The sequence below is a fragment of the Dendrobium catenatum genome, unplaced genomic scaffold (assembly GCF_001605985.2).
Source record: "Dendrobium catenatum unplaced genomic scaffold, ASM160598v2 fragScaff_scaffold_124, whole genome shotgun sequence".
NCBI classification, from domain to species: domain Eukaryota; kingdom Viridiplantae; phylum Streptophyta; class Magnoliopsida; order Asparagales; family Orchidaceae; genus Dendrobium; species Dendrobium catenatum.
Genome location: NW_021318586.1, coordinates 637,057 through 655,882, shown reverse-complemented (window position 1 = coordinate 655,882; position 18,826 = coordinate 637,057). Strand labels below are relative to the sequence as shown.

The window sequence follows — 18,826 nt, the reverse complement described above, 5'->3', positions numbered from 1 at the left end:
GTCTCAGCATTTTACGAAGATCCAGTACGCAATTAGATAAGAGAGAATGTGCGTAGCATTTATGAGACACCAAGATTTTTACATAGAAAACCCCTAAAAAGGGGGAAAAAGCATGGGGCCTAACACAATTTAAATGAATCCACTAGTATTGTAGTTGATTACAAATCAGGCCCTTCCTTAGGAGAAGGCCTTAGCTTGATGTATATCTTATAGAGTATATTACATGATAAGAATACAAAGAATCACTACTGATGCGTTCATTTGGTCTGAAGGACTGTAGTCGGCGGGCGACGTAAGTCGGAATGACCATAGTCGACGGGCGACAGAGGTCGAAAGGATAGTAGTAGGTGAGCGATGTAGGTCAGAAAGATCGTTGTCAAACGATGAAGGTCAAAAGCATGGCGTCGGGTAGAAACTTGGCGAAAAGCAGAGGTCCGTCGTCGAGTAGAAGTCCGACGTCAGTTGGCGGTCGAGGAAAACTCTGGCGTTATATGGTATTCGGGCAAAACTCTGGCGTCATTTGGAGTTCGGGTGAAACTCTGGCGTAACTTAGAGGTCGGGCAAAATTCCGACGTCACTTGAAGATCAGGCGGAATTCTGACGTCACTTGGAGGTCAGGCGGAATTACGGCGTCACTTGGAGATCGGGTGGAATTTCAACGTCGCTTGGGCAGAATTCCATCATCTCGTGGAAGTTAGGCAGAATTATGGCATCACTTGGGCAGAATTCCGGCATCTAGTGGAAGTTGGGCGGAATTCCGGCGGCGGTGGTCGAGGAGTTTCTTCCTTCATATCCTTCTTCTCTTCTCTTCACCTCCTCTTATTCTTCTGGCTTGAGTCTGGGCTCTTCTTACTTGGGCCCCCTCTCAAGAGAAATGAGAGGTTTATTTATAGATTTCTGGAGCCGCATGGCCTGTAAATAGATGAGAGATCAGGGGCGAATCAGGAGTGGTTTGAATGGACGGTTGATATTGAATCCCTTGATCGTGCACCGTTAGTCAGACATTTGAAAGTCTTCAAGATATCAGAATTTGACGATCTTGGGCTCGTTATATTCGTCTAGTCTGGCCACTCGATTCGACTATAAGAACATCATATTTAGAAATCGTTTGGTAACTCAAATCGTGGTTCAAACTTTCCAATAGTACTTCGAGTCCTTGATTTGGACTCATTTGGGCTCGAATTGAGTCAAATTTGGCGTTGTTGGGTTCTTATGTCTGAGACGCTCAGTTTGACCTATAAGTTTGCTGAAATTGGAGTTGAGACGGTCTCCGAATTAATTTTTGAAGTTTCCAACTTGATTTTGCCTCGAGATTTGTGCCCGGTCAATACAATTTTTGGATGATATATCAGTTGCCCCATATTTTCGGACGTCGTAGCTCCAGAAAGTCCGAAAATGTATGTGTCGACATTTTTGCATTGGCCGAATCGCAAAAATTTGCATTCCAAAAAATGTAAACTTACTCAAACTCAATCATAGAGGGCTCGTTGAGCTTCAAAAGTATCAAAATTGAGTCCGGAACGTCAAAAAATGTGTTTTGAGGACCCAAAAAATGTCCGATTTGGACCGTCAGGGCCGAGAATCGGGCTGATACAAGGGTAGGCGGCTAAATTGGCTGGCCGGCCGGCCGACCGCCTCTCGCCGCTAGCCACCGGCGGCGGCACGCGCGGCCGGCCGACCGCCTCTCGCCGCTAGCCACCGGTGGCGGCACGCGCGTCGCGCGTGAAAGTCTGAGACCCGCACGGTTCTGCAGCAGTTAGCCGCGCTGTTAACCGTGGTTTGAATTTTTTTTTTTAATTGGTGGGGCCTACGTAGATTTTTTTTATTCTGAAAAAATCCCAAAAAAATCCAGAAAATTTTGAAAAAATCAGAAAAATTTGAAAAACTTCATAAATATTTTAAAAAATTCTGGAATGTTCTTTCTTCTAAAAAAATTATAAATACCCCCCAAGGCCGGGGGGAAACTTGCACCTTTTTCTTTTCTCCCTCTAACTTTCTTACAGTCGAGGCATTCCACTGTTTTTTAGTACGTGACTTTCCCTACTTAAATCGGCACCTCTCGCCTTGTGTAGAAGTTGAAATTTCTCCTTCTTTTTCTTCTTGGTGTAGAAGTCTTCCTGCTTTTTCTTCTTCTTATTTTTCACTATGCACCATAAAGCATTGCAGGTCTAACCACTATATTATAGAATTTTCCCATAAGATTAAGATGGACTTTTTTTTTTATCAAACTACGAGCCTAATTCATTCCTCCAGTTCAATCATCCAAATTGAATTCCACTACTAATGTCCTCATCTATTTCATCGGAAAGCCATCGGCCGGTCATCGGAAGGCTGCCGTTTTATATGACTAAACCATCTAAGGTAACTCTATTTTGTATTTTATCTCTAAGAGTAAAGCCACTCGTCCACCTAAGCATTCTCATCTCTGCAGCACTTAATTTAATATTATGCTTCTCTTTTAATGGCTAACATTCTACAGCATAAAAGCATTGTAGGTCTAACCACAATTTTATAGAATTTTCCCTTAATTTTGAGGGGGACTTTTTTTATCACAAAACAAGCCCAATGCATTCCTCCACTGTAGTCATCCAACTTTAATTCTAAAAGTCACAATCCCCACTCAAATAAAAGCATTTAGACTTAAGGTTCACAGCAATTCAAGTTTACCTTCAACTCCCTCTCTAGTCTTATCAACGATAAGAATATCATAAGAAAATAGCATACATTAGGGAAAAACCTCTTGCAAATGTCTAGTGAGAACATCCATGAATGAAGGAAAAAAAGTTTTGAGTATTACCGTAAGAAATGGAAGCCGTCGTGAGAATCGGTACGGGCGAACGAAGATCGTCTCACCTTAACGACTGCGGAGGCCAAGAACGGTGGCGAATGGATGGCTTACGTCGGCAAGGCGTCGTCACAGTTAGACAGTGAACAGAGAACCGAACGAAAGCAAATGAGAAGGAACGGCCCGAAATGTGGAAATAGGGCTCTTTTCGGTGGACTTACTGACGGATATTACGCCGGACCTATTTCCGGCGTATTTTACACTTGTATATCAACGCACTGGCAAATTAACCGACATCATATACTACGGAAACTTACCAGCGTAATATACGCCAGAATATTTCCGTCGTAATATCTACCGGTTAAACCGTTGCTTTAAGCGACATATACAGATCCGCCGGAAATAAACTGTTTTCCTGTAGCGTAATGTTATGTAGTAGTTTGTATCTTGTTGTGTTATGTTTTGTTGCATACAATGATAATATATATTATAAAATATTTGAACCCAGTGGTGTCTTGGAAGAACTTTGATATTTTGCATTTTTTATAACTTTACTAGTTAATTGCTCTCGTTGACTTTCTATATTATATTATATATATGATGTCATCTATGATGAGTGGTCTATTTCTACCCCAATATAGGTCGATGTAAATTTGTTAGAAACTTGCAGCTCGCCACCAAAGTATAAAAACAATTGTGACATTCTACAAAATTTGTAAGATTGGTGAAGGAGCAAACAAAACAGCTGGACTATAAAAAAAATTGTCCTACTCATAGGATTGATAGCATTATGAATGATAGTGAGATATAATGATGGATTTATGTTTGTCTAAAGTACCTAATAGGAAGATTGTCAATTATAAACATAATTAAATCTATAGATAGTTATGGACTTAACTTTATAGTTGATAATTATTTTAAAAAATTACGTGATGCATTAGGAATAACAAATTATGTGTGTTGGAGTTATTCACATTACTACTTTCAATCAACACCTACTTTGATACATTCAAATCACCTCCAATTATAGTCTTTCAATTACTCTTTCTTGCTACTTTACATTTACCAACATATTCGAACTCTAATTGCACATGAGAAAATATTGACAGACAATTTATAACTCATAATTACGCATATCTTGGAAACACACTTATCTCTTGGTGTTTTAAGAAGCATTCTACTATCGCTTATTCCTCAACTGAAGCAAAATATCGTACTTTAACTTCAGTTGGAGCTGATCTTATATGGTTACATTATTTGTTAAGTGAATTCCAATTTCCCATTTCTTAATTGACATCCATATATTGCTATAGCATTTTCCACTCTTGCTTTAGTTAATTATCTAATCTTTTGTGCAAGGACGAACCACATTAAGGCGGATTATCATTTTATTAGAGATTGTATGAAGTCCAAAGAAATTATTGTTCATCATATTGCTTCACAGGATCAGCTAACGGATATATTTGTTAAAGTTCGTCTTGTACTTTGATTTTTTGCTCTTCTTTACAAGCTTACAATATCTCCAACACCACAAGCTTGTGGGCACTGGTAGAGGCAGGGTGGGGGCGCGTGCCCCCATTTGCCGGATGACTTTTATTTTGATAATTTTTCTTTTATATATATATATATATATAAGCCTAATAATTATTCATGCGTATCCCTCCACTGTCCTCCTCTCGGATGCATATCCTGCTGCTGTTCTTATCTCTGGCTTGAGTTCCCAAATTATTCGTCCTGCTAAGTAAACCCTGGCTTCTTTTGTGTGAGTGAGTTCTCTCTCTCTCTCACTCTCTGTCTCATGTTTAATGTTTAATGAGTGATCTACAATATCCTTTACCATCTATATCTATCTATATATGTAGCTTCATTTATAAGCGAGTTTTTTTTAGGGTTTAGTCCTATTTGTTTGCACAATTAAATTTCTTTAATTACCTATGTTCAAGAAATAAAATTCATTATACAAAATAATAATTTTAAGGGGGTTTTACATACATACCACTTTATTTTATGCTATTTACATATCTAACACCTAAAATATTAATATTACATGACTACCACCCATAAAACAAATTTGGGTGCATGGAATGAAATATTAAAGTTTATAGGATTATATGAATAATATAAATGAATTATAGGAGTGATATATTTGATATTAAAATTGTATATGGGTGGTAGACATGTAATATTAATGTTTTGGATGTTAGATATGTAAATAGCATAAAATAAAGTGGTATGTATGTAAATTTCCCTTAAATGTGGGTGAACAAACGACAAGCAAATTACATACTAACCTTTTTCAACGGTGAAGCTATTCACGCATGATTCTTAAAGCTGCAATCCTGAAGATGCTAGGAGAGAAGAGAATGCTGAAAAGAAGAGGATGAAAAATTGAATCGAGTGAGAGGCTTTTCATTTCCTGCAAAATTCAAATTTTTAGGATCGAACGGGCTAACAAGACTTAAAAATGCAAATGAATATTCACATTGTGCAATACACATGTCACAATTTCAGTGAAGCTCGTAATAAGCACAGAATAATTTCCCATACCCTTGATTCGAGTCAGGGGTGCAAACAAGTTGAGTCTTTATTGAACTCGAGCTCGTCTCACTGTAAACGAGCTCAAGTCAGCTTGGAAACTTTTAAATTTAAGTGAGATTTTTAAAAATTAGATTGAATTTTCAAAAGTTAAGCGGGATTTTAGAACTTTAGATAAAATTTAGAAAAAAATATGAAATGTTTAACATTTAAATAAGATTTAGGTAGTTTTATTAATTTTTTTAAATATTTAAATTTAATAAATAAAATAAAATTATTTTTAAAGTATTAACATTTATTTGAGCTTGCTCGCGAGCTCACGAGCCAAGCAGGCTCAAACTCGAACTCGAGTTCGAGTCCGACTCATGAGCTCGATAAGTTCAGCTTGCAACCTATAAACAAGTGGAGCTCGAGCAGGACGGAGCTCACTTAAGCCCCTAATTCTAGTCCTACGTATTTCATGCGTGATAAGTTCCTAAACAGCTTATTTTTTCCGCTAATAAGCTAATAAGCAGTTTGATGATCCTTCCTAATTCTTCTATCCATAATCCCAGTCAGCGACAAAGTGAGATCGGAGCGAAGAAATGGCGGCGACCATGCTCTCGTCTATGCTTGCAACCACACACTGCTTCCCATCGCAGAACCCTAATCGTGGAAGCGGAAACAGGAAGAGTTGCCGCTCCTCTTCTTCGCCTGCTTGCTTTTATCCCTCAACTGTTCGTTACCAGGATCGTTTTTCCGCCTTCAGGCCGTCTACATTCCCCTCCTTTTGCGCTATTCGCGGCCACCTTTACCGGATGGGAGCTCGAAGGTCGACAAGCCGCATCTTCCTCCCGCATCTTGTCGCCTCCATTGTTCGTTTTATTCTCCCACATTTTATTTGTCTTTATTACGATCCTTTTTGCACTATCTACAACTTTGAGCAAACGGATCTGTCAAACTCAAAGCCATCTGATTATTACCTTACTCCAAGAAATTAGCATCTTAAATTTGTGCCATTTTGAACGATGCACGTTTTAGCAACGCCATTCGCTCGTGATAATTTCCGTGGCTCATTTGATCAAATTTAGGAAAGGGGACAATTTGTCAACGCAATCTGATTCAAGCACATTCCTTTTAACTGTTTTAGGAAAATCCACTTTTTTAAGCGTTAATTTTAGAATCTTCTTGGTTTTCTTGTGGACAGGAAGAGGTTGAGGAGACTTATGTAATGGTTAAACCTGATGGTGTCCAGCGCGGCCTGGTATGCCACCTTTATTTATGGCTTTATTTGCAAAATATGTAAGATTCAATTGTTTATGGCCTTTGAGTGCGCTTAAAGTTTAATGCTATAGGTTGGAGATATTATTTCACGATTTGAGAAGAAAGGGTTTCTGCTGAAAGGCCTGAAGCTTTTCCAATGTCCCAAGGAACTGGCAGAGGTCAGCTCTTCCAAATTATGATTTCATACCCGTAGTTTTCTTAAATTATTTTGAGAATAGAGTGAGTTTGTTTGTTTCTTTTATTGAAAATTATAAAATCCTCGATTTAGTTTTGATAATGAAAGAAAAATTCAAAACATGACGATTTCTTAAAGATTTCAACACCACGATCTACACTCAATTTTAATGCAAAATTCAGTTCTTAAAAACCGACAATGCCCAAGAGTACTTTGAATAAGTTTTAGGAAATTATTTTCTATATCAAAAATACTTCGAATTGGTGTTGGACCAAAATTATTTCTTTTTGTTCCTTCAAAAGTCTTTGGATGTTCAATTTTCATTTACATTTACATTTATTCTCAGTATCCAAGTAAATTAGATCCTAAGTCTATCAAAGGCCATTTATATTGGATACTCCCCAAAATATAGAAAGTACGAATGTTACTGGTCAAGTACTAGAAAAAATTTCAAATCCATATATTTAACCTTCCTTGAATACCTGCCTTATTACTCTAAATCCAAATTTAAGAGGATAAAACTCAGGAACAAGAGTTTCAAAGTTGAAACTTATTTGATTATCCAGTATTCTTTCCATTCAAACACATAGACTATGAACATTCATCATGGCTCTTCATTCAACCTATTAAAACTTCACCAAAGTTATAAGCTCTCTCATCTGTCTTATCAAGTGATCCAACTCATGAAAGCCTCTCTAGAATCACAAACTCCATCATCATTTTGACAATGCACCGCAGAATGAGCTTGGCTTCTATATTGGGAGTCAAATGAAAAACCAAGAAGGGGAGTAATCAAAATATCCTTAGAGATAGGATACGAAATGAGCATATACGTGAAAAGGTTGGAGTAGCTCCAGTGGAAGATAAGATTAGAGAAAGTCGCCTTAGATGGTTTGGTCACATAAAACGATGACCTTTCGATGACCCGAATAGGATAGTAGAGGTATTAGATTTGATTTATGTTAAGAAAGGCAAAGGTAGACCTAAAAAGACTTGGTTAGAAAATATTAGAAATAATTTTTTCTTTATTAGATTTAAATGAGAATTTGACTTTTAACATGATACAATAGAGAAAAATGATTAATGTAGATGACCCTACGTAGTGGGACAAAGGTTTGATGTTGTTGTTGTTGTATTATTGACTGAATATCGGTGGCTATATAAGATAATAAAGGAAAATAATATTGAGGATAGAAATAGAATTACAATAACATATCTTTCTTAGCTGATACTTTCCTTTTAACTATTGGTGAATCAGGTTCAACCTTGAGCAGAGTGGTCATGCCCTTAATATATTATAGAAAGTTCTGAGAATTGGAGTTAAGGTTTTTTGTTATCAAAATCCTTAGTGTTAATTAAGACCAGGCTTTAAACATCTATGTAGTTTAAGGCCTGAAGCCTGCTAATAGGATCACTCTTCTGACATTCAACTTGGAGCTAAGGTTCTAGGTTGTCAAACTCCCAAGCTACTCAATGCTTCTTCACCAAATCCAATCCTTTATTTTTTAGTCTTTGGGAAGCACCTTGGATGAGGCAAACTGCCCTTTAATGAGGATGCTTCACGACACAATTATACTTAGTTGTTTTAAGCTGAATGTCATAGTTAGCTCCCAGACTCAATGCTCTGGTCAGAACAAGGTATTTGATCTCATGGCTGCAGTTGCAGCACTAAGCTTATTGATCTAAAGCTATGTTGTCATAGCTAAGGCTCCTTGATAACTAAGGATTGTTAATAGGGTGATTGTTAAGTTGGTATACTCAGGATGGTTGAATCATCTGAACTTGGTAGAGTTTATGATACGAAATAGAAAAACTTTTAATCAAATCAGTGAACCACAAGAGAAATTGAGAAGAAGAAAACACTACAAATCTTTTTAGTTTTAAAAAATATGAAAGAGATTAAACAAAATACAATAGATCTTCAATAAGAGAGGAAGATCCGGCTCTTCCAAATCTCTAACCGGTGGCTAGAGCTCTCACAACCTAAGGACAAACTAAATTCAACAAACACATAACATATCCTAAACTCTAGGGTAAATCAACTATTTAAAGAAAACAATAAAAAATAAAATACCAAAACAACCCTCTCCTAATTCCCTTCCAAATCAGCCCCAAATCTTCCATATTTGCTTTCCCTCCCAAATCATCCCTCAAATCAGCCCCCAAATATGTCTTCTTCAATTAGGAAACAATTCCTAATTAATCCCCTTCAAATCAGCCCTCTTTAATTACAAAATATCTTCTAATTAACCCCCTCCAAATCAGCCTCAAAATATGCCATCTTCAATTAGGGAACATCTTCTACTTAATTCCATCTAAATCAGCCCTCAAATCAGTCTCTTTCCCTTAATAAAGCCTTCCTAACTCCCTCCAAAATCTAATTCAAATCAGCTATCTTTCCCTAAATAAATTTTTATAATTTCTCCTATGATTTCACCTCCTTACATAGTGAATATTAACTCTCTTGGACCCCACAAGGTGAGCTCCCCTGGCATATCAGTTTACCACATCTATACCCAAACTCAAGGGACCTTTTTCTTAAAAATTGAACTTAAACATTCTTCTTAATTGAAAATGATTTCATTTAAGCGTGAGGATATATTAATTATGGATGCTTGAGCTTGATTCAACAACAACAACAACAACAACAACATCAAGCCTTTATCCCACTACGTGGGGTCGGCTACATGAATCCTTTTTCTCCATTGTGTCCTATTAAAAGCCAAATTCTCGTTTAAATCTAATAAAGAAAGGTCATTCCTAATATTTTCTAACCAAGTCTTTTTAGGCGCCGATAAAAACAGAAATCTTTACTTTCATTTAGGGTGCTAAGGTCACTCTAGTCAATCAACAACAAGGGAATTTTTTATTAAATATAGCACAATTGACCTCAAAAGTTTTTTATACTTAGTAGTTCTCAGGGGCCTAGAATTCAATATGTAGTAATTTTAAGATTTTTTTATTTTTATTTTTTTAACTTTTAGCTTTTGCTGTAGCAGAGACCAGTACTAGACCATCACATGAATTTCAAATGGGACTCTAATCATATTTAACTTTCTCTTCCATATTATAGTTTAAATGGAAGAAGCCTTCCCTTATTCTATCTCCTTTTCATATCTGTTAATACGTGGAAAAGATTTGGATCTCCTTTGCATTCTTCCTTATCCCTATTTCGTTGTCTAATCAGGAGCATTACAAAGAACTGAAGGACAAAAGTTTCTATCCTAAGCTGATAAAATACATCACATCTGGTCCAGTTGTGTGTATGGTATGCTACTTGAGATCTATCAATTTTTGTTGCAAGTAAGATGCAGAGAATGATGAATGTTTAAAACCATTTAAAAATGGAATAAAAATAAATTACTTTGACCATTTATGCATTCAATCTATGTTTTCTTTTCTACAAAGAGGCATGGGAAGGTATTGGAGTAGTTGCATCGGCTCGTAAGCTTATTGGAGCAACAAATCCTCTTCAAGCTGACCCAGGAACTATTCGGGGTGATTTAGCTGTTCAAACTGGAAGGTAGGAGCCCTTTAAATTTATTTCTTGTACCGTGATTAGCTCGGCATTCTATTTATATTTCTATTTGCATGAGAAGTCTTTCCTGTGTTGTTCTGTGCTTTTATATTTTTTGTAAAAGTGATATCTGATTTCTTTCTAGAAATGTTGTTCATGGAAGTGACAGCCCTGATAATGGACATCGTGAAATTGGTAAGACACTAATTTTGTTGATTTACAATTACTATGAAATTTCCTTAAATCTTTTTCTTTTGCAATACATGATCCGTATTATGATCCTCTTTTTCTTGTCATCATCATTATTAGCATTATCCAACTATTTGGGGCTAGCTTAATGAATCCTTATTTTTCATTCGTTCATTTTGAGTGTTGTTAAGGTGTTAATCAATCCTTCACAAATAATTTTGAACAACTTTTATCTATTGTATAACCTTAGGTCTATTCATTTTCTTTATTAATGCTCTCTGAAATTAATTTTATTTACTCATTTACTTGGTGCATTTTCTATCTTTCAAAGTACATGTTCAAATCACCTCAATTTTTTTTAAATTTCCTTAACTTTAATAAATGTTTGTCCAACTTTTTATTTGATATAATTATTCCTTAATTCATTCTTCTTAATTTCACCATATTATCATTTGAATACTCTTATTTGTGACACACTTAATTTAGGTATCAATGATTGTCTTGAAAGTCAACGTTAACATTGACATAACATAGAACGCCTAATTGAAACATAGCTTTGGCAATATTGAAACTAGACACTGGTGCTCGTATATAATTGCTTTTAAAAGAAAAAAATACTTGAAATTTCTTGTGTAACGCCTTATATATGGTAGTGCTTTAAGTAAAGTTGTGTATTCCACTTAATGTATTTTTGTTTCATGTTTTATGAATGTAAAGTTTGTTTTCTGCAAGAGAAAATTCATGTGCCTTCAATGCACGAAACTAGAGTTAGTTCTACTAAAAAGAAAATTGAAATTAGAAAAAAAATTTAAGAATGAGTCTTTTGATTTAATAAATCTATATTTTATCGTTGAAACAAATTTCTTAGAAAGGTTTGAAACAATGGTTAAGAAATTTCGAAGTATATTAAATACATTTTTTGCATGAACAAGAACTTTTGATATTAGGATAAAATAAAAGAGTAAGCAATACTATTTTTCCATCTTAAATTTATAATTATTTGAATAAATATTTAAATAACTGCTATATACTCACATAATTTTATACATTAGATCAAGCATTGAGAAGTCATAACAAATTTTTAGATTGTTGCTATTGCCCATGGATTCTGGAAAGTTCATTGTTCTTGGAGATTCCATGGATCTTGCCATCCATCTATCCGTGCCTGTCCAAGATGATTTTGAGGTTCTTTCATAGAATTCACCAATCTATGACATTGCTTCTTTATTTTTTGTGCATTGTTAAATGGAGTAAAGATACACAGCTCATCTTAGTCTGTTGGTTGAGAGCTTAGGCTCCCAATTAAAAGGTCTTGAGTTCGAGTCTTTGTGTATGCGTTGTGTGTATGAGTTTGCCTTAAATGACCTAAATGTCCCCCCCCCCCCCCCCAAAAAAAAAAAAAAAAGCCAAAAAAAAAAAAAAAGAATAAAGATTTGAATTCAAATATTCAGATCATGTTTTATTATTTTTTTCATTCTACTTCTTCATGTTTAGAAACGTTTTTGTTGTATATGAAAAATTGCGGATCTTCTCTATTTATACCTACCTTGTCTTTTAGAATTATTGAATAATTAAATAAAAAAAAAACTTTCACATATTTTTAGATTGTATCAAAACATTTCCCTTAGCTCTTCCTCGTATTTTTCCTTCAATTTTCTCCTACTCATTCAGTAATGGCTGCACGACGACCTTACATGTATCGTCGTAGGGGACCTCAGGATGAAAGGTTCCATTTATTTTATGTTTTAAGTCTAAGGTTTGAGTTAGTATCTGAGTATGAATAGTATGTAAAGTTTATGTATGTTGACTCAAAAGTTTTTATTGGTATTGAGATAATCTGAACTGTTTGGGACTATCTGTATTTGATGTTGTTTTAGTGGCTCTTTCTTATTTATGGATGATATTTATGTACTGATGTTATTTATCTAATCAATTTGATTTATGTTTCTAATGCTCTTCCGTACGATCGTCTGTTCCCGCCCCGATATTATCGGGCTAGCCGGGCCGGGTCGTGACAAAGGCTGGGAAGATTGTCTTACAGGAGCAGCTCAAACAATTAATGAAAAGGACCCATAGTTTTGGATGTGAAAGGTGGAAACTATCATGATGATGCCATGGCTAATAGTGCCTGAAATGAAATTGGAGAAAATTTCATGAATTGTGAAGATGTCGACAAAGTTGGGATGCTACAAAAGAGACCTGCTTCAATGTTGACGTTACCTTGACTATATTCAAGATCAGGGCATATTCATGATATATTTCAACTTAAATGTTATTGATAATATTTTAATATCTTTGATGAAATAGAATGATGTTGCCTCAAAGATTAAAACTTTAGACTTAATTTTTAGATGGACATGCAAGAACACGAGACTTCATGGTCGAAGAGTTTCGCCGGAGGATCACATGACTAGCTCTTTGTGAGCTAAATTCCTCAAAAATGAACTAAAGGGCACCCTCAAGATAATACTTTGTATTTATTTTAATCCAAACTAAATACTCAAAAACTCAAAATTTTTGCATCCAAAATGCAACACACTCAAAACCGCTGTAACCAAATTTCGGCCAAGCTTCTTTAGGATTTATCGCCAAGCAACTTTAAGACCAACTCATCTAGTGATAGCTCAAATGATCCTTTCTAGGCATTGCAAGAAGTCGTTATTGTTTTAGTTGCTCATCGATGTGTCTCTTATCTTCCTGCCATTAAGCTTCGAACTCTTTCAAATGACCATTGTTTAGCTTCTTCAGGAGAGCCTTTAAGACTCAACAATTCTCGGTGTCCTGGCCATGTTTTTTCTAGTATAAACAAAATTTGGTTGTCTCTTTCCAGCACCTTTCCTCAACTGAATAGGTCAACAAAAGTAATATCTCTTGTGAATGGTTGTAAATACAATTTAGTAACCAGTTAAGAGGAGGCAGATAAGGTTTTCGTGTCTTCCAACGATTACAAAATATGGTTTTTTTAGGCTTCTCATAGGGATGTTGCCTCGTTTGAAAACTTAACTAGTGAGAGAAGTAGGTTTTTTTATACTAAAAAAAGGTTTTTTTATACTTCCTCTCAGGATAGGTCAAGGTATATCTTACAGAATTGTCTTAAAAAATTTGAGCTAGATTTGGCAGATATTAGCTTTCCAGAAAAAAACTTTTCAACACTAACAAATTTAGGTGCCTTCTTAAGCAACTCTTCCATGGTGACGAGCTTTTTTAATAACAGAATTTGAAATTATAAAGTTGCAATCCCAAAAAGAAAGCAACCTTGACGATAGACTTGCTACCATCAATTAGGTCATGGGTGGATTTTGTGAACTGAACGACATAGCATAGAGGCTATCTTCTTTAGCTTGCTTTACATTTTAATTGATGATAGAGTAATTGATGGTAGAGGTGTCCTGAAGCGGGGCCACCATCAGAAGCATTATATATGCCTGATATTTGACGTCTTGGGGTTCAATGTTCGGTCAAAATATGTCATTGCTACAGTTTAGATGAGGCCAATGCAGATTGCATGAAATATTTAGAAGTACCTTGGATTTACACAAGGTAAATATTTTTGATTATTTTTGAGTTGTTGATATTTTTAAATTTATTAATCTTTGATCAGAAAATCTGAATTTTATCTAATAATATATTATCTTTTGTGAAGTGTTGACTTGTGACTTATAACTACTTAGTTTCCAAATTGTGTACCTGAATATAATACTTATTTGTTTGAAATATTTATGTTTGTTTTAAGTTTGTTTGTTCAACAATCACATCCTTTTTTCTATTTCTATGAACAAGCTGCATGTTTGCAATAAAATCTCTTCGTAACAAATTCAAAATTTAATGAATTTCTTGCTCATATAGACCTAGAAATTTATTATTTAATCTAACAAGCCCAAGTACTCATTTGATTTATGGGCCTGTTTATAAGGTCATTTAGGTAATCTATGGATTAATGTAGGACAAACATATATGTAACCTTACTCGATTTTAATTTTTGTTCAATCCTACATGTTGAATTCGGATTTATCTAGCGGATAATACTAGACTTTACTAGTAGATTTGTCTGATAAACTTGAGAACTTGTTAGTGAGAATGGAGAATGGAGGAGAATGGAGAGCAGAGAATAGAGGAGAAATATGTTAGCAAAATCTTCTTTAACTCAGTCAATAATAATGAATAAACTTAGAGCCCAAAAGAAGTCTAAAGGTCTTCAAATGGTCAAAGTCCAAAAGTCCCCTTAACTGTTCCTCATCACCTCTTATTTACAGGATTTTGAAGGATTTTGAAGGCTATAGGAATGACTACACAGAAAAAGGCAAAAATATAGGCTACACATAGATGGGTATGATGTTACACACTAAGCTAAGACAAGTGACGCCTCCTGATTAGACTTGGTAAAGTGAAGTTAACGATCGAGTGAGCTAGAGAGAGAGAGAGAGAGGAGGGGGTAGGGGCGAGCCTTTTGAGATGATATTGGCTAGTGATATGAGAGGCTCGACGTTGCCCTATTGGTGAAGGCGAGTTGAGGTCTAAGAGAAGATGATGAGTTCTTGAGCCTAGCTTGAATTGCGGCTAAATGAGTGAGGGGTTTCTGCTGTAAATGTTTTTCTGTAAATGAGTTCGGCGGGCTTGATGAGTTTAAAGGGTAAGAGCTTGGGTGAGATGAGTGATGATTTGCTTGTTTAATGAGGAACCTTTTAATCGCCCAGTGTGGGGCGATCTCGAGTGGATGCAGGTAAGTGATGTCCTCTTCTTCGACGAGTTCCTCTAGTAGCCGTGGGGAGTCCTTGAAGGCATCTGCTTCTAAGGAGTATTCTTGTCATGTCCCGATTGCTGCTCCTTGTCTGACAGTTGATACAAGTTTAGATTCTAGAAACCCTTGTTTCCATTTATTTTATGTCAACAGTTTCGATGTTTCATCGAAGATGCATTCTCCGTAAGTAAACTTGTTTGTTTACTCTCGGCATTCTATTACTGTGTTTGCTCTCCTGATTACCATTTTTTCCTATTCTTGCTAAAACTAAATGCTGGCTGCAGTTTCTCAACTCCATTGAATCATGCATGCTAAGTATCCTCATTCAAACGTTTAGTGGCTTTTACACAGTCTATTTTTATCATATAGAGCACAACTCAATCACAAAAACCCATTTTTTTTAGTTCTAAATATTTCGAGAATTGAGGAGGGTTAATAGTCTGTCATTAACCATGATATAAATTCTACAGAATTTTAAAGAAACATAGATACCATCAAGCCAAGGTGAACAAAGTACATCAAAACACGTAAGGCTTCAAAATGTTTGTTTTTTCCCTTTACGAACAAAATGGACACAAGAATAGCATAGAATGGTTGAACATTACTGACTGTAGCAGCTGAAGTGCCAACAAGGCTTAAATGTGCACTGTAGATATCATAACGCACTTGATTTCAAAAGCTTCCAAGGATTGTTATGCAAAACCTGCTGTTTCTTATGATTATTTTATTTTATAGTATTCCTACATAAATGAATGGGTTCATTCTCTAACCTGCTTAACCCTTTTCAAAGATCTCTGGTTCAAGCAAGATGAGTTGTGTGAGTGGGTACCAGCTCAAGAACCTTGGCTCAAGGAATAGATGTGGGAAGACTAATATGCTTTGAAGGTTCCAGAATAAACTGAAAAGAGGTTTCAAGATACTTCCTTGAGCCCATTTCCTCTGGCAGTTGGAGGTTTTTTTTCTTTATTTAATTTATTATTTTTTATTTTAAGTACTATGTTTCAAGCTAATATGAAGATGGTTTCTTAGATATTTTTTTCCTTTTGTAAAAGTTTGTTCTTGAAGCGCTTGATTGATTGTTATTGTATCATCTCCCAAGAGATTGAATGGAAATTTTCTTATCAAGATATCCTCAGAAATTTTACAGCAGAATAAGAAGATAAGTAATTAAATATATAGCACAGTACAACATTAAACTACAGTGCTAAATGGCGTCTAAGGGCATCTCCAACCGAACTCCAAATGCTTGAATGACGTCGCTCGCGAGCTACAGCCGAACGGTAAAAACTTCCGTTATTTGGGTGCGGGTGAACAGTGGGACGTCAATATTTGATTATGAAATTAATAGTTTTACTAGAAGATATAAACAATAGTAGAGATTTTTTAATAATTTAGTGGAAGTGGGTTTAGGACCGGAATACAATTCTGATTAATTTATATTTTTCTTTTTTTTTTAAATATTTTATTGCTCATATAATGAGTTTACCCACCTGTAAAATTATAGCTGATTCCGCCGTTGTTAGTAACTCGACATTCTTCACACACCTAGACCAGTACATCAATCATTCATCAGAGAGACCTCAGACACTTGCTCCTTCATAGAGCGACCATTCTTCTAGACTCTATTACATGAAAGTGCCTATTTGCTGGTTTGAGATATATAACTTTCTTGGGCATTCTATAGAATTTTTCGTTACTCTCTCAACTCTCTCCATTCTCACATGTCAAGCTCATCTAATTCACATGTTTGATCTGCTAGTAAGATTTTGTATCTTTCGTGAGTAAATTTTGGATTTAACACTAATAGATAAATTAAAGTTTAAGCATGTAGAATGAAATTAACAATAACATAGAGATATACATTTGCAAACGACAAAATAATTGGTGAAGCAGATAAATTATAAATAATAGTGATAGCATTGAAGCTTTACAACTTCTTAAAATAATTTTTTTTGTAAAAAAAATTTACTTTTTATATTAAAAATCTGCTTTAAGAAGTAGTAAGAAAGCCGTCACAAACGAAGCCTTAGAAATGAGATACGAAGTGACGACACCTTCACTCTGCTTCTTACCCTGTAAATTGGAGTAACCTAGCTTCCCATTCCCATGGCGGGCTCGCTGGCAAACTTCGTTAGCTAACGGTCTGCTGCTTGGGGATGCGATGCAGTTAGTCGGTAGCTTAGGGGATGGAGAATGAGAGAAGTGCTATCAAACATTTGTTTGCGATATGCCATAAAATTTGACTTATGAGATATTTTAATCTCTTAAGTGGTTGTTTGGTGATATGTAGAATTTAGTAAATCCTATAGATTTAGATTTACTAAATACCGAGGGTGTTAAATTTTGAAAATTATTCTGCATGACATTTGTTATTATATGATAGAATTGAAAATTTTTAATTGATATCAATAAATTAAATCAGTAACCAAATTATAAATCCAACATAAATTTATATAACAAAAATGATAAAACCAACAAAAAGTTAATAGTATATTAACATTGATGAACACAACCTAAGTAGTGAAAAACAAATGACGATATATGTTGCATGTTGATAGTGATACGATATATCTACTAGTTTAGAACAATTCAATCATGATAGGCGACACTTTTGACTCGACATATGAAATAAAAAAATCACAAATTTTTTAAAATTTTATATTTAAATAAAATTTTTACTACTATGATTAAAATTTTTGCCCAATCATCCTACAAATCTATGTTGATGACATGTTTTATTGCTTTCGCTTGAATTCTTTCCCCTATTATTGCTTATTGGGATCTTCATCAGATATTTCAAACTCTCCGTATGACTGTCATATTGCATTCCCGTTTGCGACAAATTGAAATAGAGATCTTGTTTATGGTATCAATTAATGAAGTTGCGCAAACCTGCACATGCAAGCATAATATTACCTTGGACATTAAGTGGAAATTGTCGCATGTGAGTTAACACTTGAAATCGTTCTTTCCAAATTCCAGAAGTTCTCTCAATTATGTCGTGCACATCAGTGATTAAATAACTCTAACTCAATAATATATCTTTTATAGGTAGTTGTATGATAATCAGTCATGTGTTAGCATAACTAGAGTTAACCAAGTAATAACTATCACATGATACTTCAAATTCCCTCCTCCATTGCCTATATAAGCATTCACATATCCACATCAAAACTCTCCCACCTAGAGGCAACATAGACAAACTACTGATCAAATGACACTATCACAATTATATTTAGAAATGTAAACTCCTGATTACAATCTCAATTTCGTAAATTATGATTGACCACTGTAAGAACAAATATATCTTTTTTTGCACACTTTGCATTTTTGAACTAGGGGTAAAATAGCATATTTGAATGTTGGGTGCTGTGTGTTGCATGTTTTGAGTTATGGGTTATGGGTATTAGGTTGTAGGTTACAGGTTGCGGGTTATAGGTTGTTGGTTACGAGTTATGTATTGTGCATTGCGATTTATAGATTATGGACTAGGTGTTGTTGTTGCAAATCAGGAATCAAGATTGAAATTGTGATTTTTGATGATAACAAAATTTTATTGTTTCTCCTAACATATATTGGATATTTCTGTTTGTTTATGTGATTAAATCTAGAGATCTAGAGATG

The 18,826-nt window shown here is 35.1% G+C and overlaps 1 protein-coding gene across 1 annotated transcript; it reads left to right on the top strand.

Annotated features, from left to right (window-relative positions):
* The first annotated feature begins 5,845 nt into the window (after positions 1 to 5,845).
* On the top strand, positions 5,846 to 16,331 carry LOC110098618 (nucleoside diphosphate kinase). Its single transcript, XM_020825498.2, has 7 exons — positions 5,846 to 6,174; positions 6,507 to 6,563; positions 6,655 to 6,741; positions 9,946 to 10,026; positions 10,169 to 10,281; positions 10,421 to 10,470; positions 15,993 to 16,331. Exons 1-7 carry the CDS (start codon positions 5,905 to 5,907, stop codon positions 16,058 to 16,060), a joined length of 726 nt encoding a protein of 241 aa, XP_020681157.1. The 5' UTR covers positions 5,846 to 5,904; the 3' UTR covers positions 16,061 to 16,331.
* The last annotated feature ends 2,495 nt before the right edge of the window (positions 16,332 to 18,826 follow it).